General features: G+C 37.0%; 1 protein-coding gene across 3 annotated transcripts in view; it reads right to left on the bottom strand.

Moving 5' to 3' along the window:
* The window catches only part of LOC143240800 (metabotropic glycine receptor-like), an 88,661-nt gene that overhangs the window by 54,515 nt on the left and 8,112 nt on the right, over positions 1–26,034 (bottom strand). For 2 of the 3 annotated variants that reach the window (XM_076483878.1, XM_076483880.1), the window contains exon 2: positions 13,106–14,787. In XM_076483878.1, coding sequence (XP_076339993.1) covers positions 13,106–13,986 — 881 coding nt within the window. In that variant the 5' untranslated portion in view covers positions 13,987–14,787. Of the gene's footprint in view, positions 1–13,105; positions 14,788–16,891; positions 18,139–26,034 lie in introns of those variants that run through there. The other variant, XM_076483879.1, reaches the window with a different exon arrangement.

Genomic DNA, 26,034 nt, shown 5'->3' with positions numbered 1-26,034 from the left:
AGCTACACAAAGGGTTTTCTCCGTAATATTAAACTGACAGAACAAAGAGAGCGAAAGCTAGTCAGAAGAACCCAGCATGGCACCAAAAGTGCGGAGAATCTATCTTCGACAAAAGGACACGAACCATGAATCTGTGCATTTGCAGTTCGGCTCACTAGCCACTATATACCTGAACTCGGCATTTTTCACTTCATTTACTAAAGGTGTTTGTTTTGTTCATTATCCTTCAGAGAGTCTCTCCAGTAAAAGATCAATTAAAAGGGTGTATCTCAGACAAACGTGAGTTGTGTTTACACGTAATTGTTACAAACAGTTTTTGTTTTGTTTTTTATTTCGGATTTAAGGACCAAAACACGGCATTACAATCATCATATGCAGTTTTTAAGCAGACCCACCATGGCCAGGTAGTTAAGGCACTCGACGCATAATGTAAGGGTCGCGGATTCGAATCCCCGTCACACCAAACATACTCGCCCTTTTAGCCATGTGGGCGTTATAATAAGACGTTCAATCCCACTATTCGTTGGCAAAAGAGTATCCCAACAGTTGGCGATAATGGTGATGACCAGCTGCTTTCATTATCATATTTAGAAATGACAATAGTATTATTTTTAGTAAAGTTCGTTAAAGCTGTGAATCATTCAGAGCTCAAAGTAATACATTTTAAAACTTCACAATTATAATTATTAAAAGCAGTCAGAGCTATACCACTAATTTGAGTAATAATACTGTTAAAGATCGACCGGATTTAAAGCGAACTCGTTGATGTGCATTAAATGCATGAACTTCTAAAGCTGAGAAAAATATTTTCAAACTTAAGCCTATTAGGGATGCTAAATTTCAAACCACGAGCTAAAACTTTCTTTACAATATTACTCAAAATGTTCTTTGAATAATTGAATATAACAATATTAGGTTGTTTGTTATAGTAATACTTTTTTTCACCTAACTGTCGCTTCATGCTGTTTAATTTACCTAGTTATTTTTTCTGTAACATTCAGAAAAATATAATCATTTTTCGTTCTATATTTTTACGTTTGGTTTGAATTTCGCGCAATGCTACACGAGGACTATCTGCGCTAGCCGTCTCTAATTTAGAGAGTAGAGTGAAGGCACCTAGCCATCACCACCCACCACCAACTCTTGGACTACTCTTTTACCAACAAATAGTACTGACCGTTACTTTATAACGTTCCCAGAGCTGAAAGGGCGAGCATGTTTGGTGTGACGGGGATTCGAACCCGCGACCCTCGGATTAAAAGTCGAGTGCCTTAACCACCTGGCCATGCCGGGGTATATTTTTAGGTGTACAAATTCTGCCAATCTCGCTTGGTCTTCAATTTAAACGCATTGATTTACTGTTATAATAAAGGCTTAAATTAATGAATGCTTTGCCTAATCACAAAATCAAGGAGTCACGAACCGTCTTCGCTGAGTCATCTTTTTTTTGTCATTGAGTCACCTTTTTTTTTTTTTTGAGTCTTCGAGGTGTCTAAGAAGTGCACGTATCACTTTTGTTATGAACTCTGATCAACTGCGCTAAGAAACACCACAGTTTTGTAACTTCAGAACAGAAATTTTAAGGGTAAGAAAACGATGAAATATTTTTAAACGTTTATATACACTGAAAAAATTAATGTGTAATTTTTTAAAATTATAAGTAAAATTTTTCGGCATTTGTGAACTAAGTTAGTAGCTATTTTTAATAATACCAGCAACTGACTTATTCTTAAGAAATCTCAAATATATTGTATATTTTAGAATTAGAAAAACTAAAAATCACCTCATACTTTAGAATTTTAAGCCTGTTAGTTGATAATTAAGTCAAAAACTTTTCATATGTTTAAATCAATCACCACATCTTTTGTAGATTTCCCAACCCATCTTAAAATTAATATTGGCATAGAATTTAGAGAAGAAAGGAAAGGCCAAATAGTACAACCTCATTTGATATTACTATATAAACCAATCACAATCATACATATATAGCTATAATATTATCAGTTACGTTAAGTGTCAATAGGCGATTAAATCAGCGCTGTAAAAAAATAATGAACTTAATATAAAATAAAAATCAGCGTTTGGATTTTGTCTGATTGATGAAATATCCCAAACGCATTCAGGTGCTATGACCACAGACAATATCTGTTGTAAGCTAATGTTGAAAACTAGAACTGATAATGGAAAATAACTGTTTGATTTTAGTTCTGTTTTAATGTTTATTGTTTATATACAATCCCAGTTATTAAAGGTTTATAAATGTACATTAAATATAATATTCTAACACTGTATAAACAGAAGAGAAAATTATTTGACAAACTGATAACTAAACATGACCCATCATAAATTTAAGTTAAAGAAACTAAGAAAAACATAAAGATAAACTAAAAACTACAACTTCTTACATCTACTTGCCTCGAGCTTTTGTACTTTATCTAAATCCATGACCAGGTGAAACCTATCAGCGCGTATATCCAAATTTGAAAACTTTTCTCAACAAACTTTTACATTTCGATAATATCAAAAGTAGCCTACTTGCCAGGTGAGTTAAGGCGTTCGACTTGTAATCTGAGGGTTGAGGGTTCGAATCCCCGTCGCACCAAACATGCTCGCCCTTTCAGCCGTGAGAGCGTTATAATGTGACGGTCAGTCCCACTATTCGTTGGCAAAATAGTAGCCCAAGAGTTGGCGGTAGGTGATAACGACTATCTGCCTTGCCTCTAGTCTTACACTGCTAAATTAGGGACAGCTAGCGCAGATAGCCCCTGAGTAGCTTTGCGCGAAATTCAAAACAAAGAAACAAACAAGCCTACTTGCTGTTCCTTGAGAAAATCTTATTGAAATCCGCTAATAAAAAAGTAGAGATCCTGATAAAACAAGGATTAAGTGTCCATAAACAAATAATAACGATTGAATGTGATAAAAAATTATGTTAAAAATAAAAAAATGTTGAACTATTTTCGTCCGAGAATGTGAACTTTACAAAATCGAAGTATTCTGCAACGCCATTTCAGAGAATGCCATAAAAATATCATTTAGGTAAATTCAAGTACAGAAATTTTAAAACAATCGATATAGTAAACAGTACTTTCTCGGGCTACATCATGATGACCACAAACTTGCATAAGATACTTTGCACCGTACTGAAAACTTAAGTCTTTCAAGAAATCGCTCCAATATTTGGTGTGTACAGTAATGCCGAGTGCATCCCCTCAAACACACAAACAGACAGAATGTTTTACAGAATAAGTCCCCCAACTCTGAATGAACGACAGTGATGGTTTCCAATTTGTTATTTATTAATGAATCCCAAATAAATCGATTTCAGTTAAGTTCACTTAAGTCGAAAATAATGAGATCTGGAACGTGCTAGTATCTGGGAAACATCGTACGAACAAAAAAAATCAATTATTATTGACACGAACCAAACATCAGAACTTTTTGTTCGCCGAATCACGCTTATCAAACTCGTTCAGCAAGGATAATTTTTTATGTCACACCGAATATTCAAGAGTACTGACTGTACATAAAACAAATGTTTGAAAAGAATACTATAATGAATACTATAATCCATCTTTGTGGTGTACATTTTGATTTCGTTCATTTGTTTTTTTTTTTATAGCAAAGCTACATTGGGCTACCTAATGTGTTCTTCTGTAAACTTACTCATCTGGGGATAAGCGGCGTACGCAGAAGTACACACACTCTCTTGTTGATGAAGTTTCTCAATAAATTATCTTTGATCAATTAATCCTTCATCTTTTCAAATATATGCGATAATCCCTATAGGTTGTAACGTTACTTTCAATTATGAGCAAATTCTAGTCAAGATATATAAATATGATTTTCATTTGAATAAACTGCAGAAAAAAATCTATTCAAATATTTATTAATCCAACAGAAATATCACAAACTGATCCCTTGAGGTTTTATGATTAAATTTATAAAATACAAAAAACTCAAAATTTGGTAATTTAGTTTCAATAGTGCCTAACTTCATCTTCTGTACTTATTTTTAAAAATGAGACCAATAAACTTCTAATAAATAAATCAAATAGAATAAGATCCCTAACTCAGTCTGACGGCATGGCCAGGTGGTAAAGGCGCTCGAAACGTAATCACGGGTTTGAATCCCCATCATACCAAACATGCTCGCCCTTTCAGCCATGGAAGCGTTATAATGTGACGGTCAATCCCACTATTTGTTGGTAAAAGAGTAGCCAAAGAGTTGAAGGTGGGTGGTGATGACTAGCTGCTTTCCCTCTAGTCTTACACTGCAAAATTAGGGACGACTAGCACAGATAGCCCTCGAGTAGCTTTGTGCGAAATTCAAAAACAAGCAAACAAACAAACTGAGCAAAGTTCTTAAAATATAGTTCAATCTGTTTGTTAATGCACGAGTTTTTCGAAAATCTTTGTTGTTCGAGAAAAAATGATGTTTTTGAGACTTTTGAAGAGTGAAAATAATACCTTGAATTTAAGACACACCCTATTTTCAGTTCAGAAAAATGTAAAAAAAAAGGTGCATCTGAAATTCGAAGTAATACGGTATGTGTGTGTGTTTATATATATTTCTTCACTGATCTATTTTCACAAACTTATGTATGTTTGGGGAAAAGGTGGGAAATAACACGATAATTATTGGAAATGCATGAGATAAAATTACATCACTAAGCGACAACTCTGCCCAGTGAAAAGTTTTTACTTTGATAATATTACTTTAATTATTTCCATTCATAAACACACACACACACATATATATATATATATTATCGAATACGGTATACATTATACTTTCTTGTTTACTTGTTTCAGCTATATAAAGAGCTATCTGCGTATAGCCGTCCCTAATTTTGAACTAATACAGTGCAGACACTAGACGGAAGAGCATTGGCCGACAGCAGTCATCACCAACGCGTGGATTTTTTTCCCCCCGAATAGAGAGATTTGACCACTATTCCTCTCACAAACCGACAGTCCAATTTGCGGATCGCGTTCTTGCGGCAACGGAATACGGAGCACGGTACCTACAAGCCATGTACAGCCCCATAATTATACGTAAAAATATTTTCTCGTGATTCATAACACGCCAAAGTTCTCCGGCTTCCCAATGGCTCAGCTTGAAGTCAAAGGCCTATAACGCTTTGAACTGGGTTTCGATACTAGTAGCGGGTACAGCACTTGTTAGTAAATTTAATTACACTATTTCTCTTAAAATTATCAGTTTTTTTCATTTATGACATCACGATGCCTGTATTAAATCCGTCCTGGCTTTTGTTTCTGAAATGTATAAATTTTAAGTACATCTGTTGCCGCAAGTATTTATTTCAATTGCAATCGTTGTATAAAATATACCATTCTTGACGTTTTATCTCTGACTTCAATTATCACGCAGTTTCAGAAGGGCAGAAAACAAAACAAAACGAACAAGCTACGATGTTATCAAACTCCCTTGGCACAAAAACTGATAAATATGAAACTTCTCGTGTTGTGAGAACTAGTCTTAGCACTAATGCTATATGGAGTTGTATATTTAACTGTGAAGAAACAAAGTAAAGAACCCTATAAAATGAGTCAATATAAGTTTCCACGCCATAAGCACAGCCGATCTCTGAGAGAAACTAACCTTACAAGAGTGAATGCACCCATTACAAAACCACGAAACTGTAATATTGCCCTCGCGACAGGTTGTTTGGTCTGATTTACGACTGTACATATATTTTATGATACATCTCGGAACGTAGATGGCCATCTTTTCCCTTCCTTTTATGCGACCAATGCGAGATTTTATGAATACAAATCGTTTTCTGTTCTGCCACTGCTCCACCTTTTCTATACAACCAAGTGGAATTATTTATAAGACAGTGTCAAGACGGGGGAAATCAATGGATTTTTTGTAAATTTTAAGTATTTACTTATTTTGCGGGGTTACAAGCAGGTTTTAGTTAACGATTAACTGCAAACCTACAAAGACGTCCAGTTTTACTCTCCTCGATCGAGCAAAGAAGACAACCTTCGAAACCTAACTTGACAATATATACCCGTTATCATGGGAGGGATCCAGAACTATTTCTTCCTTAACCGGATCAACATCTTCCTGTGAAAGCTCAAGCTAAAGGCTGCTTTGACCTTACCAAAACAAGTACCCTGTGAAAATAAGGAACTTTAATTGAACTCCTCACCCATAAAGACCTGAATTTCGTATGTTCCCTCTGGGAGTCGGCTCCACCAGTTATCTGTAATCCTCCCAGAATTAACTCAAATTTTTTCTCCGTATTTCTTTGGGGCGTCGATCAGTCGATTTCACCTGAATATGTATCCTCCGTACTATAACTACACCTGGCTACTCCATTTACGTAGTATATCGTATTAATTCCAGAACCAATGACCAATCGACCTACTATGTCAAGAATGAGACAGCTTCCCAAACCTCAGTTGAATTTTTTTTACTTTTTCTTGCATTTTAGAGAGAGAAAAACAAGACGACGCCCTCACTTCTTTAGTATTTCAATCCAAACCTTAGCTCATCTAACATGAGTCAGTTAATCACCAAAGGCAGCCCCGGGAACACCCGCCATCTTCATTCAAACTGCACTTGCCCAGAAACATCCAAACAAAAGGCACGCTCAAAAGACATGACACGCGGACTTCACAAATTGAAAAGCAGCCTGAACTCACAGATAAGTTCACCCAGATCCCACCTGAATATGATGAAGACTCAACCCACACAGATTCAACTATCACTAACTCACGCTTCAACATTCACCAATACCTTACAAACATCGAATCGTGAATCTCAGACACCCATTTCCAAGAAAGCAAGGAAAACTTTCACGTATTTCTTCGTTCATTATCCAGACAACTTTCGTATGCGATGCTGAGTTCGACCAAAATGTCCTCTTCCCGTCCTCTAATCATTAGACCGTCGTAGAAGATAGCAGACTTTTCTCAGCCTTACTATCGACTTCTCACCAGTCAAGACAATTTCAAGATGTTCTATTTCAATCTAATGTGTACAAACCTTTGTGTTTCTTCTTCTTCCACCTTTCAAGGACAAAAATACAAATAACAAGAGAATGTTCCAAGAAAAAAACCAGAATTACAAATCAGTTCAGACTCTTAGTATAACCTAATAAGAATGTGGTTAACATTGGAACTGGATGTCTTCGTCACATCCTTCGTTTATTTACCAACACTTTGAGTCTTCTTCTGCCTCACAGTGACTTCGTGTTTTCAGTTCGAAACTCATATCTTTCATTTCACTTTATCTGCCACGCTCACCATTTACTCTAGCCTAGTTACTCGCTTAACAACCACGTGTTAACAATCTTCCAATCCTGCTAGTAAAGTCTAATATAGCTACTCTACGTTTCAGCCGTTACGTCAACATTTACTATTATTCACCTAATGAATAAACTTTAATCTCAACATTTTCTGAGCGTCCCCGCTTATCTTTCAGCCCTAAAAGATAAAAAAAAAAAATGCCAAGAACTGGACTGAGTTCTCTGTACAGTTTACTAAGGGTTGGAAGGAATCAAGTCAAGGGAAAACCTCTAGATTAATATAACTAGTCTGCATGTTTCGGTATTCACAAAGGTAACCATTTACAGAGCGGAAAACCCACAAATCTAAAGAAAAATTATATTTTGTTCAAGTTAGTTATAAAACGAACCATTTATACATGAGAGCAAGGTTTATGTTTAGAATCTTACATGGGCGCCCGCAGAAAGGGGCATGAGAGGGTATTTGTTCCCCTTACATTTCACAAAAAATGCACGTATTATGATGTAAACTTAACATATATCGTAATAGCCATTATATACCACTTTTAACACTTACTGTAATACCCTTATTTATCACTTTAACTATCTATCTTAATACCTTTAATATATTACTGTTACCATTTACTGATATCATTTATCTACCACTTGTATCATCTACCGTAATACCCTTGATATGCCACTGTTACCACCTACCGCAATACTTTTGATATACAACTGTTATAATCTACTTTAATATCCATCATACACATATTACTGTTGACACTTCTGTAACGTCCTTTATATACTACTCTACCATCTACTGTACCACCCTTTATATACCACATTTACCACCTATCGTAATACTTCTGTTACCAATTTCGTGTCTCTTGCTGGGACAGTGGTAGGTGTGTGGATTGACAACGTTGGACACTGCATATCGCTAGATGTGGCTTTGCTGTAAGAAACACACATATACACTAAATCCATATAGTTACGCATTGTACACTAATTCGTACTTATCAAGCTCTGGTTATATACTGCAGGGTTTGGGTTGGTTTGTTTTGAATTTTGCGCAGAGCTACACAAGGGCTATCTGCGCTAGCCGTTCCTAATTTTGCAGTGTAAGACTAGAAGGAAGGCAGTTAGTTATCAACACCTACCGCCAACTCTTGGGCTGCTCTTTTACCAACGAATAGTGGGATTGACTGTCACATTATAACGCCCCCATGGCTGAAAGGGCGAGCATGTTTGGTGTGACGTAGATTCGAACCCGCGACACTCGGATTATGAGTCGAGTGCTTTAACCACCTGGCCACGCCGGGCCATATATTTTGCGCCGAGATACTGAAGGGAAACACCTTCATGTAGTTCTCTATCGGAGGAAAAATCCTATCTTTTTACTACAATAGACGTAACGTCTATCTCAGCATCTATGTATGTGACCAAAACCTAATGAGTGGTACCACAAAAATCCATAACAAATGCACACTTTAGGGTATTCAAGGTTCACATAACTACGGTATATGTAACAACCATTTTTTTTATAACGTCACACAGTTTGAAACAAAAGTACCATCTTCACAACAAGAACACGAGTTTTACTAGGACTGTAATTGAAGGTTTTATTATATATTTATTAGATTAATTTTTAAATGTAGTACTGAGAAACTGGAGTTCTTTACAATCCTGTTATTTTTCGTAAACGGTACCACTTTTAATATATAAAAACATTACATTGAATAATTTCGATGAAATGAACTGTGTACGACTGAAGATGATAATACGGACAGTTTATCTGTTCAGCACTTCTCAAGAAAAAAAAATCATTTTTTTTAGAAAAATGTTCTTTTTTTCCAAAAACCTTTTCGATGAGGAACGATTACTACTATCAGTAATTACTAGCAGAAACAGCCGCCTGTAGGTCGGTGTTCCTGCTAGTTATTTAAATTCAGTAGTGTATTGGTACATAGAAGACATTTTAATAGTAAAAATAAACGCAACTGACAATACAATGCTTCAAATACTCTGTGTTTTAGTGGAAGTGAAGAAACTGTAAAACGAAACGTTGAGTGTTCAATTAAATAAAAATAGCAATTCAGGGTTATAAGGCCGTTTATTTCTAGTATTAAAAGACTCCTATTTATAGTTTTGTACTTCAGGAGGGCCCAGCATGGACAGATGGGTTAAGGCGTTCGACTCGCAATCTGAGGGTTGCTGGTTCGAATCCCGGTCGCACCAAAGATACTTGCCCCTTTTCGCGGGGTCGTTATAATGTGAAGGTCAATCCCACTATTCGTTGGTAAAAGAGTAGCGCAAGAGTTGGCGGTGGGTGGTGATGACTAGCTGCCTTTTCTCTAGTCTTACACTACTAAATTAGGGACGGCTAGCGCAGATAGCCCTTGTGTAGCTTTGCGCGAAATTCAAAAAACAAACAAACAATTGTACTTTAGGGAGACTTCTATATATAATCCTGTATTGCAGAGAAATTCCAAGTTCAGTTCTATATTGTGGAGAATTATTTTGTATAGTTCTATATCGCAGTAAACCACATATGCACAGTTGTATATTAAAAGGACACTATGTACAGTTATATAGTGAAGGGACATACTGTACAGTTATATATTGAAAGGACATTCTTTACAATTATATACTGAAAAGAAATACATTTCTTGTGAAAACAAATTTGTGATTTAGACAGTACATCACTACGAAAGGAATATCCTAGATAAACAAATTTGTTATTTAGACAGTACGTCACTACAAAAGCCCATACTAGATAAAACACTTGTGATTTAGACAGTACATCACTACGAAAGGAATATCCTAGATAAACAAATTTGTTATTTAGACAGTACGTCACTACAAAAGCCCATACTAGATAAAAACACTTGTGATTTAGACAGTACATCACTACGAAAGGAATATCCTAGATAAACAAATTTGTTATTTAGACAGTACGTCACTACAAAAGCCCATACTAGATAAAAACACTTGTGATTTAGACAGTACATCACTACGAAAATCACATCCTAGATAAATACACTTGTGATTTAGATAGTACATAACTAAGAATAACACATCCTAGATAAACACACTTGTGATTTAGACAGTACATAACTACGAATAACTTATCCTAGATAAACACACTTGTGATTTAGACAGTACATAACTACGAATAACTTATCCTAGATAAACACACTTGTGATTTAGACAGTACATTACTACGAATTACGAATAACTTATCCTAGATAAACACTTGTGATTTATACAGTACATAACTACGAATAACACATCCTAGATAAACACAGTTGTGATGTAGGCAGTACATAACTGCGAATAACACATTCTAGGTAAACACACTTATAATTTAGACAGTACATAACTACAAATAACACATCCTACATAAATACACTTGTGATTTATACAATATATAACTACGAATAGCACATCCTAGATAAATACTTGTAATTTAGACAGTACATCACTAGGAATAACACATCCTAGATAAACACACTTATATCATGTAAAATATTTAATTACTTTTGTAAGTTACGACTAGAGCTATATTAAAGCAACACGTAAAAAAGTCATTCACCATTTCTGTTCGGTTTTTGATTTTAGCGGAAAGCTAACTGTTGGGTTATTTACTCTTTGTCCACCTCGGGGAATCAAATCCCTGATTTTTAGTCTTCAACCGACTGTAAGTAACTCTGTTTTTATTTAATAAATAAACATCATTCCCAAATTAAATTACACAAAACGTTTTAACTATCTGCTCAAAACACTTGAATAAATATCTCCTCCTTCAAAGATGTATTCCTTTTTATTTTCTGAAACAGAAAGTGGTTCAACTGAGTTTATTATTGCCTTTCTTGTATAGGCCGAGTCGCAGGTTCAAATCCCCGTCACACCAAATATATTTGTCCTTTCAACCGTGGGAGCGTTATACTGTAACGGTCAATCCCACTATTCGTTGATAAAAGAGTAGCCCTAGCGCTGGTGGTGAGTGATGACGACCAGCTGGTCTTACACTGCTAAATTCGGGACGGCTAGCACAGATCGCCCTCGTGTAGCTTTGCGCGAAATTAAAAAACAAACAAATTTAAAGATATTTTTCTACTTTCCTTTCCAAAAATTAGTGTAAAAACATCACAGATACAACAATTTTCAAAATGAACATTCCGGTTAAGAAATGTAAAGAATATAAAGCAAAACTTTAGCGGTTGCGTTTTACGTGTTAAAAAAAAAACACACAAACAACAAAACGTCACAGAGAAAAAATCCCGAATTTTATTAACAAATAAAGACGATGAAAACCGATTAAGTTATTCATTTCTCAATGCACGATTTCAAAGAAATACCTATACAGATAGCAGCTGCAGAAAGCACTGATGATTCTTATATAATCATTTAAGCCTGACATAGCCTGATGATTAAGACGCTCGATTCCCAAGCTGAGGGTCGTGGATTCGAATCCACATCACCATATAGGTGTAGTAAAGTGAGTAATCAATTGCATTATTCGCTGGAAAAAGTGTAGCCCAAGAAATGGAGGTAGTTGGTCTTGTCTATCAGCCTTCCCTCCAGTCTATCACTACTATATTACGGACGACTAGCGAAGATAGCCCTCGTGTAGCTTTTCGTGAAATACAAAATAAACTAAATCAGATGGTTAAGAACGTTCATACCAGCCAGCAAAACATGCAACAGCAACAGTAAATATTAAAACTAAATTTTTACATGATGCTTCCAATAGTTGGGCGCTTTCGGGAAGGTCAAGTAATAGCTCTTTCAGATGCAGAATATTTATACACTCAGATAAAGATGTATTCAGATAAGAAATTTTGAATGTCAAGATGAGAATATTTTTTTTACTTCATGTTATTGGAAAACACGTGAATATGTATTAACGTGGAAAGTCAGGAACATCCAGAAAAAGACCTAAAATAAGTTGACCCTTGGCGTGAGAAGCGAAGAGCGACGTCGTGTAACAGGTGTGAATCCACAAACGTAAAGGCCCATGATGAAAGCTGGTATGTTCTCATTCAACAATATGCTTCACATTCAAGAAGAATTTCCATCCAGTCAACCTTCACACGTTACAAGCAGCTATAGAGTGAATATATCAATTAAACTGTCGGATGCAGCACCCATACATTTCTCTACGACCGATTATAAAAATAAGCGCTTAAAAGCCTTTGATTCTTACATTAAATAAATTACGAGAAACAGACAGGGAAAAGTGATGTGCTTTGGGCATGAAACTCTACAATGAACATTTTGCAATAAAAACTATGCTGCAGGGTCATTGTAAAGAAGTAGTCACCAAAAAAAGAGTATAACCAATCATAGCGATATGGACTATAACAACATGATGATGCTAAAAATCATTTTAATCTAACGTAATTAACCTCTCTACTATAGTAGAGTTTTTTAAACTATGCAAGAATTACTACTGCAAGAGACTTATTGTCCTAATCACGGATAAAAATATTAATTACTCGAACCCCAAAACGTGATACGGCGCCACGCAATTTAACAAAATAGGTCTGTCGGAAATATTAATCGAAAAGTTGTGTCAGTAATTATACCAACCTACAATCACACCATTTCAGTACAATGTTCAGGGACTTACGAATGAAGCACTTAATACAGTGTGATGGCAATGACTATAAATCAGGCCTAATTTTCTAACACCAGTATTGTAGTTCATATTTAAACCATTTCAGATATTTTAAATCATTTAAGGTATATCAGAACTATTATAACAGTACATGCTGAAAAACATTTCTACAAAGGAAAACAAAATAGTAATTTTAAAGCTAAAAACAGAGTCCACCTACTTGAAAATAAGATTATCTTCATGCCGACTGAAGAAAGGTGCTGAATACGATACCACCCAGGTGTTACCACCTCCACAATCGAAGTAGGGAGAAGTCCACCGACCGTCTTTAAACCTAATCACTAAATCCTTGGCACCACCAAGAAGGCCACTATAATACTGGGAAAATTCTGGACCATATTTGTGCAACAGAAAGTGGGTAATATTTTGGTAAGCATGAGCCCAGAACCATTCGTTCCCCACTGATCCTTTCGTGTGGTAAGGTATACTATTACTTTTGGCTAAGTCCTTGATAACCACTTTACCCTCTTGCCAAAATGCAGAGGGGGCAAAAAGAGTCGAAAGGAGTCTGATAGGAGAAAGAAAGGAGCCGTTTTGAAAAGCGATTGTGCTTCCTAGTACAAGTGGATCACTTTCAACGTTGACTGTGACCAATGAGTAATATAAGGCTTCGTTATACAACACCTCCGTTTCATTAGATGCCTTCAAGAACAGATTATTCAAAATGTTGGAAACTTTCAGTGCAGCGTAGGCTTGCTTTGCATAAGGTGCGTAGGAATGATCTGATAGTGTGTATTTAAAATGAGATTTTAGTGATGCCCTCCTGCAATCGTGAGACTCGCTCTGGTTCTGCGTTAGCTCCACGTAGTGTAACACAGCAGACACGTAATCTTCCTTCTCGAGAAGTTGACGAACATCGTCGTGGAAATGCACTGCCTTTGAATCTTCGCGTTTTGGGCGACGAATTCCACTTCTATTTGTGCCATGCACCCTTGGACGAGGGAACGTAGCCACAATGTTTGGCTGAAGAGCGGAGTGTAGAACAACTGTGCTTGTTGACACCAACAGCCAAGAGGCGATAAAGACACCAAGTTGACCCATACAGCTTTAATATACAACACGGCGGTTGAATTCCAAATCAGTTACGTCACAAGACTGGTGCTTCGGTTAGTCTTCTCGATAAAAACATTAGTTTTAAAACCACGTGCTTCACTTCACTCTAGTGTTCTTTCCGCAGAAATAAAAAAATAAAAACAAAATCATCTCCACACCTAATTACAAAGAAAATCTTAAAATAGTCAAGTGTTAACTTTACTACTGTAAATCACTTTATAGTATGGAATAAAAGTCATAGCCACGCGCTGATGATGTTCTCGAAGTACAGAGTCACTATCTTTTAAAAGGGCTAGGGCAGTATCTTAAACCATGCACAAGAAATATATTTGATTCAGCAGCCGACAAAGTACCAGCTAAACAGTCACTTGCTTAAATAATCTGAACTAAGGAACAACCAGAAAATGGTTTGGGCTAGTAGTTCCAAGTCTTTAATTTTTTTATACGTTCGGCTTTGCTCGGTCGCTATCTCCCATTGGTACACCACGGTTGTAATTTAGGCATTCCTCTTTCTTGGTTACTATCGTCTTACAGGTATACAACGGTTATATGTTAGATCTTATCGTTGGTTGCTATTGCTCTACTGTAACAAATGGTTATGTGTTGAGCCTTGCTCTTGCTTGATAGCTATCGTTCTGTTACGCAAGGGTTATATGTTAGGCCTTGTTCTTGCTTTTTTGTTGTCGCCCTCGTACAGCCTTGTTCTTAGTTATTATCGTCCTGTTACACAAGGATTATGTGTTAGGCCTTGCTTTTACTTGCTTGTTATTATGCAATTGGTACAATTCACTAGAAGGAAAAGAAAATCAGAGATCAGTAACTAACTAATTATTTAGCAACATAATGTCGAGAAGACAAACAAGTTATCAAAAACCTCAGTTTCCAATTCATTTCTACTCTTATTTTCAATGTGGTCGAAATTATTGCAGTAACTAAGTCTAACGTTTGATTTAAATCATTAACACGTCTGCTACCACACGACCCGCCGGTGAGTCGTGATCTATTTTCTTCTTAAAGGGCTACTTATTGGCTGGGGCACAACGGCTACATATACAGGGTGGCCCGTAGGTCCCTACCCATCCATATATCTTATGTATCCAGTGTATCTGTGTGCTGTCCCTCATTCTCGCTGCATAATATTATGCGACGCCATGTTCTGTGAGACATTTTCCTCAACATAGCAGGGTTATTGTTCCAAATGCCGCGGTAACAGCTGCCTTTAACTCATCATTAGTATTATAACGTTGTTTATAATAACATATAGATGGGTTGGGACTTTCGAGCCACCCTGTACACTCTTCCTAAAAAAAACATAATTGTAAAACGACTAGTGGCATCCTGGAAAGTATCGGCAAAATAGCCTTAGGAATCAACGTGTTGATAGCCTTCCTTGTATCCTACTTCTTACTTTGATCTTCTGAAAAATTTAATATTCACAGTTTTATTTTATTTACCTAAAATCATTGTTTATTGATATTATAAATGTTTATAATTCGTTGGATGCAATGAGTCACTATTTGTTAATCCTTTCTTTTCTGAGTATAAAGTTTCGCATTTCATTGTCCTGCACTGTTCCGTTTGTATGTTTATTTCAAAGCGTAAATTTATACTGTGAACTACATAATTTAGCGCTATAAGTCCTCAAGATGTGTTACAGGTTGTAACCTTTTTATATTTTCCAAACTTACCAAATAATGCTGTAAAAGTTTTCTGAATACAGCAAATTTGTTTCGAACTGACAATGATCTGCATATCCAGTTTGTTTGTAGTTAAGCACAAAGCTACGCAAAGGGCTATCTATACCCAGCTCACTACAGGTATCTAAACCTGCTTTTTTCGCGTATAATACCACATACTTACCACTGTGTCGTCCTTGGTGAAAGACTGCTGTAAGTCTGTCCACTTACAACGTTAAAATCCGGGTTTCGATTCCACGCCGTTGACACAGGAAATAGCACATTATGGCTTTGTAAAAAATAAGCAAAACAATACCACTATGCCACGGGAGGAGGTAAGAACCATGATTTTATATATACATATATATGTATTATAACTATAATTTTTAAAAAACCAAAACACATTAAAATTAAACAATTAAACAGAATAAGCTGCATTTAAAAAAAAAAAAGATACCAGGGTATAAGCTACAATGAGGGATTATAAAGTGTATCCTAGGTTTTGGAGGTGACTGAAGAAGTAGGACCCACATTGCGGCGGGTTACATCGTCTATCAGTCTAACCTCTAATGCTTTAGTCTCGCATAAGAAATAAACACAATTAAACTAGAAATTAGGAGAGCTCTAGCCCACAACGTCCCTCATCTATATCACCCTTCACTGCCTGCAGATAGTCACCTTCAAAACCTAGGATACACTTTATAATCCCACATTGTAGCTTGTACCATGGCGTGTTTTTTAATGCAGCGTATTTTAATTTTTTAATTTTAATGTATTTTGTTTTGGCTTTTAAAAATTATGGTTATAATATAATTAATCAGGGGTTGGGAGTTGCTCTTTCTAACGCAGTCCTTCCTTATGATTTTGTTTATTTATTTAACTCTCTCTCTCTTTCTATATATATATATATATATGGAGAACACGTTAATTCAGCACATTGCAGCTTTCTAGGACTGAAGATAGTTTGCATTAAATTAACCGTTTTATACTTTTATCTACGTTCAATAATTTATTCTTCATCATTTTTCATTAATTTTTTTTTCTTTTTCGGGGCCGTCATATCATTTTAAAGTTGTAAAATCTCACTAGAAAATCTTACAACTCCTTCTGTAACAGCATGTTTTATTTTTCATTTCAGGATTACTAAGGCTATCTGCCGTCGTCCCTAATTATGAATTACTACCTAGGAGGAAAGAAAAAAAACCGGCGGAACCTACCGTAAATTACTGGGTTACAGTTTGCCAACGAATAGGGGGATTAACCATCACATTATAACTCCACGACTGAAAAGGAAAGCACACGTGGTGACGGGTTTCGAGTTCGTAACCTTCGAGGCAGCCACTCTAGCTACCAGGACACTCTTCACTTTAGACCAAACAATTTTCACAAAACAACAAATTCTGTGCAAAGCAAATATTTCCAACTTAAATGTTACCTTATGCAAGTGGGCTGAACATTTAGTTGAAACACTTTTAGGGTTCACGTATATCCTGAACTACTGACCATAGTAATAGTAACCAGTAGGAAACATCCGCCGCCACAAGGATGATGGGTGTTGATTGTCATACATTTAATGCACCGATGACCGAAACTACGTGGACGTATTCAGTGGTGTCTTCTTTCGAACCTCAGACTTTTCATTTTGTAGAATGACACGCTAATCACAGGCCATGGCTGCCACTCATTTTTTGTTCTAATGACTTTTGCAGTGTCTGTACAAACGAGCAGAACCGCCGAGTCGGGGTGCAAGGGCGAAGGAAACTTGGTCATTCCGTAAAGTATGTTTTACGCTTACTCTGCGAGGTATAAACATCAGGTGCTATAATTTTACGTTGTTTACGAGCTCGTTGTTGTCCTAATTTAAAATATTTTCTTTAACAAGTTCTTAAAAATATTCAAAAAGAGAGAGCAAGGGAAATCAGGCGAAGATGTTTTCCCCGGGGGCACCTGCTAGTTCTCGACGCTCCTGTCACGGCGAGCGTTTACTTTTAGTTGTTTACGTACGTTTGACCATACTTTTCAACCGTCCAGAACTTCCTGTACATTTGTGTTTGTACAGTTGGGCTTATAATCGATGTGAATACGATACTAGGTAACTTTGACGTTACTCAGAAACATCTGTTTCTCTGTTCCGGAAGCCATAAGTTCTGCAAACATTTATGATCACCGGAACAGAGAAAAAAATGTCAAATCTCGGTTTCAGTTATCATCGTTGCTATTCAACACTGAATATTTGTGGTTTTTATGTCATAAAAGCCAACAACAAATCACTGCATCATTACTCTATTAAACTAAACACACCGCTAAAGAAACTCAACTTGAACCCTTTTAGAAAAGAGGCGCTCAGAGAACAACATCATATCGTTTGTATCTCCGGTTACCCCCTTATCCACTTTATGCTACGTAACTACAACAGAGAACTCACAGCTAGAGTATTCACCAATCACAAGCTTCCAATAATAATTTAACCAACTGTTTTCGAAATAAAGAAACAAGCAAACAAGTGTTTCACTTCCAGCTACTATTTAATTTCAGAACCTTGTAGTTGCTCAAAAAGTAAAGGTTGAACCAAATGTCTCTCTAGACTTGATTCATTACACACTTTTGATGTTGACATATTTTTCTATAAAAGATTGTCTTCTAATATAAAAAAGAAGACACAACCACGCACATAAATTTTGACTTAACATTTTCTTTCCTTTCGAGAAGGAAAAAAATTATCACATTTTATGCTTCATATTTCTTCCAAACGTATAATCAGTGTGTAACAAATCTCGTGATAAATAACGTCTGACAATTATAACAGCCACATGAGAGTTTTTGAGTTCTCATACCTTACCTTGAAGTAAACAAATCTGTCAAAATTTTGACAAAACAAAACTAGTTTTGTAGCAAAAATACTTCAGGTTTTTATAACGAGATACCTCAGGGTCACACTTCATATTTTTTTTACACTGTTTTGTTTTTGCAATAGGTGGTGATGAGATTGTACGCCCAATTTACATAAAAGTTTACAGTTAGGCTTATCATGGTATGCAATTTGTGATTCGAGACTTTGATTTATGACAATTACCTACGAAGCTTATAGATACTCCTTGCTCTCGGGTTTTCTCTTATTTATTTGAAACTACGAAGATTGATACTCGAAAAATCATTATCCTAATCTAGTGAAGAGACACGAGAAATCCGACACTATAATTAATATACGCTTGCTCTCAGACTCAGTGAACCTCTGCTATCTCAATTGTTTTGATCCACTTCATTAACTTTAACGAAAAATAGAATTAGTTTGTTTGTAATTTCGTGCAAAGTAACCGAGGGCTATCTGTTATAGTCTAACGTTATTTAGGTCAAATTGACCTAAATTAAGTCGTCCCTAACTTAGCAGTGTAAGACTATAGGGAAGGTAGTCTAGTAATCACCACTCACTGCCGCCAACTCTTGGCTACACTTTTACTAACAAATAGTGGGATGACCGTCACAATATAACGCCCCCACGGCTGAAAGGGCTAGCATATTTGGCGTGACGGGGATTCGAACCCGCGACCCTATAATTACGAGTCGAGTGCCTTAACCACCTGGTCATGCCGGGCCGTGAGAAATAGATTTGTTTGATTCAGACTTTTCGCGCAAACCTGCGCTTACCCCCTTCCCATTTCGAACAATTTCCACCTTAACTGTGAGGCTACTTTTATCGTAATGAATACTGGGGGTTTAGCTGTCACTCTTATTGTACATTCACAGTCCCAGGGTGCGGAGCGCGTTCTTTCGGCAATCGGCCGCACACCATGAACCCTCGGATTCATGGTTTGTGTACACTTATTAACTAATTAGCTCACGCTTCGTCCACAAATAACAGCCGAACGAGTTCATACCGCTCACATAAATATATTAACAGATATGATATATCTTTAATAACGTATCTTTACACGTCGTGATTCTTATTAAGTGACTGGAAATAACTTGTATAAACATACATGTAATCAATGTACAATTCCTGCATTAATTACGTATGAAACAACTGCAGTAAATGTTATATATATGTCCACTCACGTTATAAATTCCAAGAGGGCGGCCACGAGCGTGTGTTTGTTAACAACAGTATAGTTCCTGTGTTAATTACTTCTGAAAGAACTATATAAAATGCTATATATTTATTAACTAAACTGGTATACATATTAGTTTATGATGACAGATGGAGCTGTTTGTCCGTAGTCAAGCATAATGCTACACAATTGGCTATCTGCGTTTTATCCACCACGGGTATCGAAACTCAGTTTGTAGCGTTGTGAGTCCGCACGCATGCCGTTAGGGGAGAAGATGAAGCTTGTACGTCGTCACATATTATTTTTGTCTCTTACGTTAGGATGGGTAGGTGTTGCTTGTGATCTCCACTTGAAACAAGTCTTACCTCGTGCACTCTTTCCACTAATTAAACAAAGTTACGGAACTGTCATTCAATCACCTGCATCACTAGCCCCAGTCCAGATAAGCTGCATCGAGAACACTCTGATGATGTAATGTTGGAAGTGTCCTGGTTGTAGCAAGAACACTCTGATGGTGTGGTGTTGGAAGTGTAGCAAGTATACGCTGATGGTGTGATGTTGGAAGTGTCCTGGGTGTAGCGAAAACACTATGATGGTGTGGTGTTGGAAGTGTAGCGAGTATACGCTGATGGTGTGATGTTGGAAGTGTCCTGGGTGTAACGAGAACACTCTGATGGTGTGGTGTTGGACGTATAGCGAGTATACGCTGATGGTGTGATGTTGGAAGTGTCCTGGGTGTAGCGAGAACACTCTGATGGTGTGGTGTTGGAAGTGTAGCGAGTATACGCTGATGGTGTGATGTTGGAAGTGTCCTGGGTGTAGCGAGAACACTCTGATGGTGTGGTGTTGGACGTATAGCGAGTATACGCTGATGGTGTGATGTTGGAAGTGTCCTGGGTGTAGCAAGAACACTCTGATAGTGTGGTGTTGGAAGTGTAGCGAGTATACGCTGATGGTGTGATGTTGGAAGTGTCCTGAGTGTAGCAAGAACACTCTGATGGTGTGGTGTTGGAAGTATAGCGAGTATACGCTGATAGTGTGATGTTGGAAGTGTCCTGGGTGAAGCAAGAACACTCTGATGGTGTGGTGTTGGAAGTGTAGCGAGTATACGCTGATGGTGTGATGTTGGAAGTGTCCTGGGTGTAGCGAGAACACTCTGATGGTGTGGTGTTGGAAGTATAGCGAGTATACGCTGATGGTGTGATGTTGGAAGTGTCCTGGGTGTAGCGAAAACACTCTAATGGCATGGTGTTGGAAGTGTCCTGGGCGTAGTGAAAACACAATGATGGTATGGTGTTGGAAGTGTAGCGAGTACAAGATTATGGTGTGGTGTAGGAAGTGTCCTGGGTGTAGCAAGTACATGTTGATGGTGTATTGTTGGAAGTATAGCGAGAACACGATGATGGTGTAGTGTTGGTTATCGTGGACGTACACAGTACACTGACTGTAAATATCCAACCCGAAATGTTAAAAGTTATCCAATCTCCTTCCCCACCTCGAATTTGGCTTCTTTAATGTTTTTCCTCATGATGTCGAAGTTTCGGAAGACCGTGTGGATAAAACCTGCTACAATCTAACGTCTTCACGTACACAACATTCTACGTATAAGCATCACACCAAATTACGTCGTCTTCCCTCTGCTGTTGACTCTGGAGCAACGTGACTTTCTGTCCTTACGTTTATTGCATTATGTCGTTCTATGACGCGATTTCAGGTAAAATAAAGCCCGGCATTGCCAGGTGGTTAAGACACTCGACTCGTAATTCGAGGGTCGAGGGTTCGAATCTCCGTCACACCAAACATGCTCGCCATTTCGGCCGTGAGGGCTATGTAATGTGACGGTCAATCTCACTATTCATTGGTAAAAGAGTAGCCCAAGAGTTGTCGGTGAGTGGTAATGACTAGCTACCCTCCCTCTAGTCTTACAGTGCTAAATTAAGAACGGCTAGCGCAGATAGCTCTCGTGTAGCTTTACGCCAAATTCAATAAACCAAACCAAACAATCAAGTAAAATAATTCTGGACCTGAAAGCCAAATCATGTAGAGAATAAATTATACTTGGATAATAGATAAGGTTCGGTAAAACACGCCTGTAGACTAATATTTAGTTACTTTTCCGGCATTTAGTTACATGGTCCGGCATGGCTATGAGGTTAGGGCGCTCAACTCGTACTCTGATGATCGAGGGTTTGAATCCCCGTCACACCAAACATGTTTGCCTTTTCAGCCGTGGGTGCGTTATAATGTTACAATCAATCCCACCATTCGTTGGTAAAAGAGTAGCCCAAGAGTTGGTGGTGGGTGGTGATGATTAGCTGTCTTCTCTCTGGTCTTACATGGCTAAATTAGGGACGGCTAGCTAACGTAGATAGATGTCGTGTAGCTTTGCGCTAAATTCAAAACACAAACTTTTTTTTCAGAATAGAAGCATTGCCATATAAGTAACGTAAAAGAGCACTGTAAAAGTAGCAAAAACAACACTGAATAAGTAACATACATAACACTTTATAAGAATTATATATGGTCTTGTACGAAACTATCTTTGGTGAAGATGACATCTAACCTGCCAAAACGTACATTTGCGTCCCCTACTTCCACTACTGTCACTCTTAAATATTAAAAAAATACGATGCATCAACTCTATCAATTCCCTTTACAATTTTAAACACCTCGATCACATCTCCCCTAATTCTTGTTTTCTCAAGAGAAAACAATTTGAGAGATTTCAGCCTCCCCTAATATAACCCCTTCATCCCAGGCACCATTCCAGTGACCTTTCTATAAACTCTTTACGACAATTCGATGTCTTTCCTAGGATAACGAGTTCAAGACTGAACACAATCATCCTCGTACAGTTTTGCGTAAAATTAAAAATAAACAAAGCCAAGTAACATAAACAGCACCGTCCAAGTTAGCATAAATCTGTGTTATTTATATGCAAAAACGGCTCGTTTGGGTTGAGAAAATATTTTACATAGAAGAGCGAACAACGTTTCGACCTTCTTCGGTCATCGTCAGGTTCACAAAGAAAGAGGTAACTGACCGGAAGCTGACCACATGTTTGAAAGGGGTTGTGTAACTGTGTGTCGAAATGTAGAGGGCGGTATTAGATGTTTGAATATATAATTTTATTTATTTTATTATATTAATATAGGTATAAAGGTGTTCCTTTATATTGGTTTATTTTGGGTTTAAGTTGTTGTATAAGTAAGGCTTCTTTAATTTTGCGTTTGTTTCTTTATTTAGTATTTGAGTGTTTTCTATGGTTATGTTTTGTTTATTTGACTTGCAGTGTTCGAAAACGTGTGAAGGTGACTTTTTATGTTCTTTGAATCTGGTTTCCATTTTTCTACTTGTTTCTCCGATATAGAAGTCGTGGCAGTTATCACATTGTATTTTATAAATAATGTTGGTGTGGTGTTTGTCAGTGTAGTTTTTACATAGTATAGAATTCAGTTTTGTGCCGGGTTTTTGAATAAATTTGGTATTAACTGGAATGTCATATTTTGTTACTAATTTTTTGCCAAATGTTGGTTATTTGTTTGCTGATGTCAGGAATATATGGTATACAGCAGTATATGGTTTCGTGGTTTTTTGATTCGTGAGCTGTATTTACTTTAGTTGGTTGATTTTGCTTTCTGTGTAGGTGTGTGCTTATAATGTTTTCTACGGTTTGTGGAGGAAACTTATTGATGTTGATGAAGTATTGTTTTATTTTGTCTAATTCATCGTTAATTTTATCTGGTGAGCATAGTTTTATAGCTGTGTTTATTTGGTTTCTTAGTTTTGTTTGTTTGTTTGGGAATTTCGCACAAAGCTACTCGAGGGCTATCTGTGCTAGCCGTCCCTAATTTAGCAGTGTAAGACTAGAGGGAAGGCAGCTAGTCATCACCACCCACCGCCAACTCTTGGGCTACTCTTTACCAACGAATAGTGGGATTGACCGTCACATTATACACCCCCACGGCTGGGAGGGTGAGCATCTTTAGCGCGACGCGGGCGCGAACCCGCGACCCTCGGATTACGAGTCGCACGCCTTACGCGCTAGGCCATGCCGGGCCTGGTTTCTTAGTATGTTGAGTTTTTGGTTTTTTCATGTGCTGAGTTCCAAGGAATGTATAGTCCAGTATGGGTGATTTTTCGGTGGATTTCTGTTTTGAATTGTATAGTCAGGAATCGATGCCAAGTTTTAAAACATTGACCACAGCGAAGATAGCACCCCCGCCATAAGGGCTTTGTCCAGCTTTAAACTGTGTTTGTGTGTATAATTTAAGGTGGTATGTGAAAGTTTCAATTAAATTACTGTCTTTTTGATGAAAGTACTTATCAAGCAGTAGAAGAAATTTCGCTAATGAACGGAATAACTGGAATATTCTTATTTGGACACTTTACCTAAAGACCTATCCACACGAAAACTGTAGCCTCGAACTTCTGGTAGAACCATTATGCTATACCTATTTATAGAAGTCTTATTTTCTACGACTGAAGTTCATTTTTTATGCTACATTAATAAACTGAACACCTGTAGCAGGTTCAAAACAAGAAGAACGTAGTGCTATGTCATCTTATGTCTGATAGAATGAAAAGAGAAAAGGAAAGTACAGTCAAGTACCAATATTATCGTAAAGAAGAAATTCTAGAACTGACCACTTTATATATGCTGTCAGGTGGTCCAAGTGTTCGTGAGCCAAAGATTCATATGGTCATCCAAAACAGTGTTTAGATCCTACCAAAAAATAATGGACATATTAATGTTCGTAGTATGTAATACTTGTGGGTCATTCATTCTGGCCATGACCAATAATATTTCGCATTAATATTTTTTCCTTCTTCCTCATGCTAGTGATTTATCTAACAAAGAGAATATCCACCCTTTTCAATCAATTGGGTCTTCAAAGAACATTGGGCATTAGTCGCCACTGCATAATGTTTGAAGTGAGAAGAAAGAACAACACCAAATTGTTGGTTTGTTTTAGAATTTTCACGTAAACCTACATAAGGGTCACGTGTCCAAGCTGTTGATGTTTTGAATAATACCCGTCGCTAACTTTTGGGGTCTTTTTATCACGATGAAAATTAAAGGTGATATTCAGGATTTTACAATGATGGCTGGGAATGTTTCACTTTCTGATTAGTAATTTACCACAGAAGAATTCCTGTATAAACAACGTTTAACAACAGGCCGCATTCTTTGTGTTTTCCTAGAAATTATTGGCCTTCTGTCAAGCTGCAGGTTAGAAGGTCCAAGATTAGAGTCCTCTATATGTTGTTAAAAATACTATATTATTAGCTGCGTGCGCTTTATAAACATGACAATCACTTGATGGAGAACATCCACGTAAGCGGTGGTGCTGCTTATTGTTTTCCCTCCCTTTCGTCAGCTGGGTATGTGTTTTCTTATTGCAAAGCTACATCAGGCAGGTAAAAGAGTTGGTGGTGGGTGGTAATTACTAGCTGTCTTCCCTCTAGTCTTACACTGCTAAATTAGGGACAGCTAGTGCAGATAGCCCTCGTGTAACTTTGCGCGAAATTCAAAAGCAAACCATACCAATCACGTGCATTGCAAATTGATGAAAGAAAACCAAAACATGAAAAATTATATTTTTCTATTCTATTATCAATCAAGCATCATCTACATGAAATATTTCCCAATTGTGCTATTGGAACTTTTGTGACATACAAACGATGCTTTTAATTTAATCATCGTTGTAAATGTTTGATAATTTGTGCCCGTTTTATTTATTATCTATTCATCCGCCGCATTAAATTTATCAAGAGTCCTATTTCCACTCCAGCACTGGTGAGAAGAACAATTTCAATAATAGCTACAGCATACATTTGTGATGTTCGAATATACCTACAAATAGCTTTTCATAAATTAATTTTTGTTTGCAGTCGTGAAATATTTGGCTTTACGACTAGTACGACACTAGCGAAAATAAATATTTTACTTTTCCCTGGAGATACTTGTAGGCGATGATATTATGACAAAAACAATCAAACAATGATATTCAGGTGGGTAGATTAGTACATGAACTATGAAAAACCACTAAAGAAAGTTTGAAGTGAAAAAAAATCAATTTTCGACAAACGTTTATCAGAATAGATTTTCTGACACACAATATATGTGGTCAAATGAAAGATGTTTCAATGCGCTGCGCGAAACATCATCAAGGTTTCATGTCGGTAATTTGTCTATTAAGCAGTCTCTTTCGGCTGGAAGATTGTTTGTTTGTTTGTTTGTTTTTTAATTTAGCGCAAAGCTACACGAAGTCTATCTGTGTTAGCCGTCCCTAATTTAGCGGCATAGTACT

This window comes from Tachypleus tridentatus, chromosome 13 (genome assembly GCF_004210375.1).
Source record: "Tachypleus tridentatus isolate NWPU-2018 chromosome 13, ASM421037v1, whole genome shotgun sequence".
Classification (NCBI taxonomy): domain Eukaryota; kingdom Metazoa; phylum Arthropoda; class Merostomata; order Xiphosura; family Limulidae; genus Tachypleus; species Tachypleus tridentatus.
Note: the sequence above shows the minus strand (reverse complement) of the source record. Positions and strands in the feature narration are given on the sequence as shown.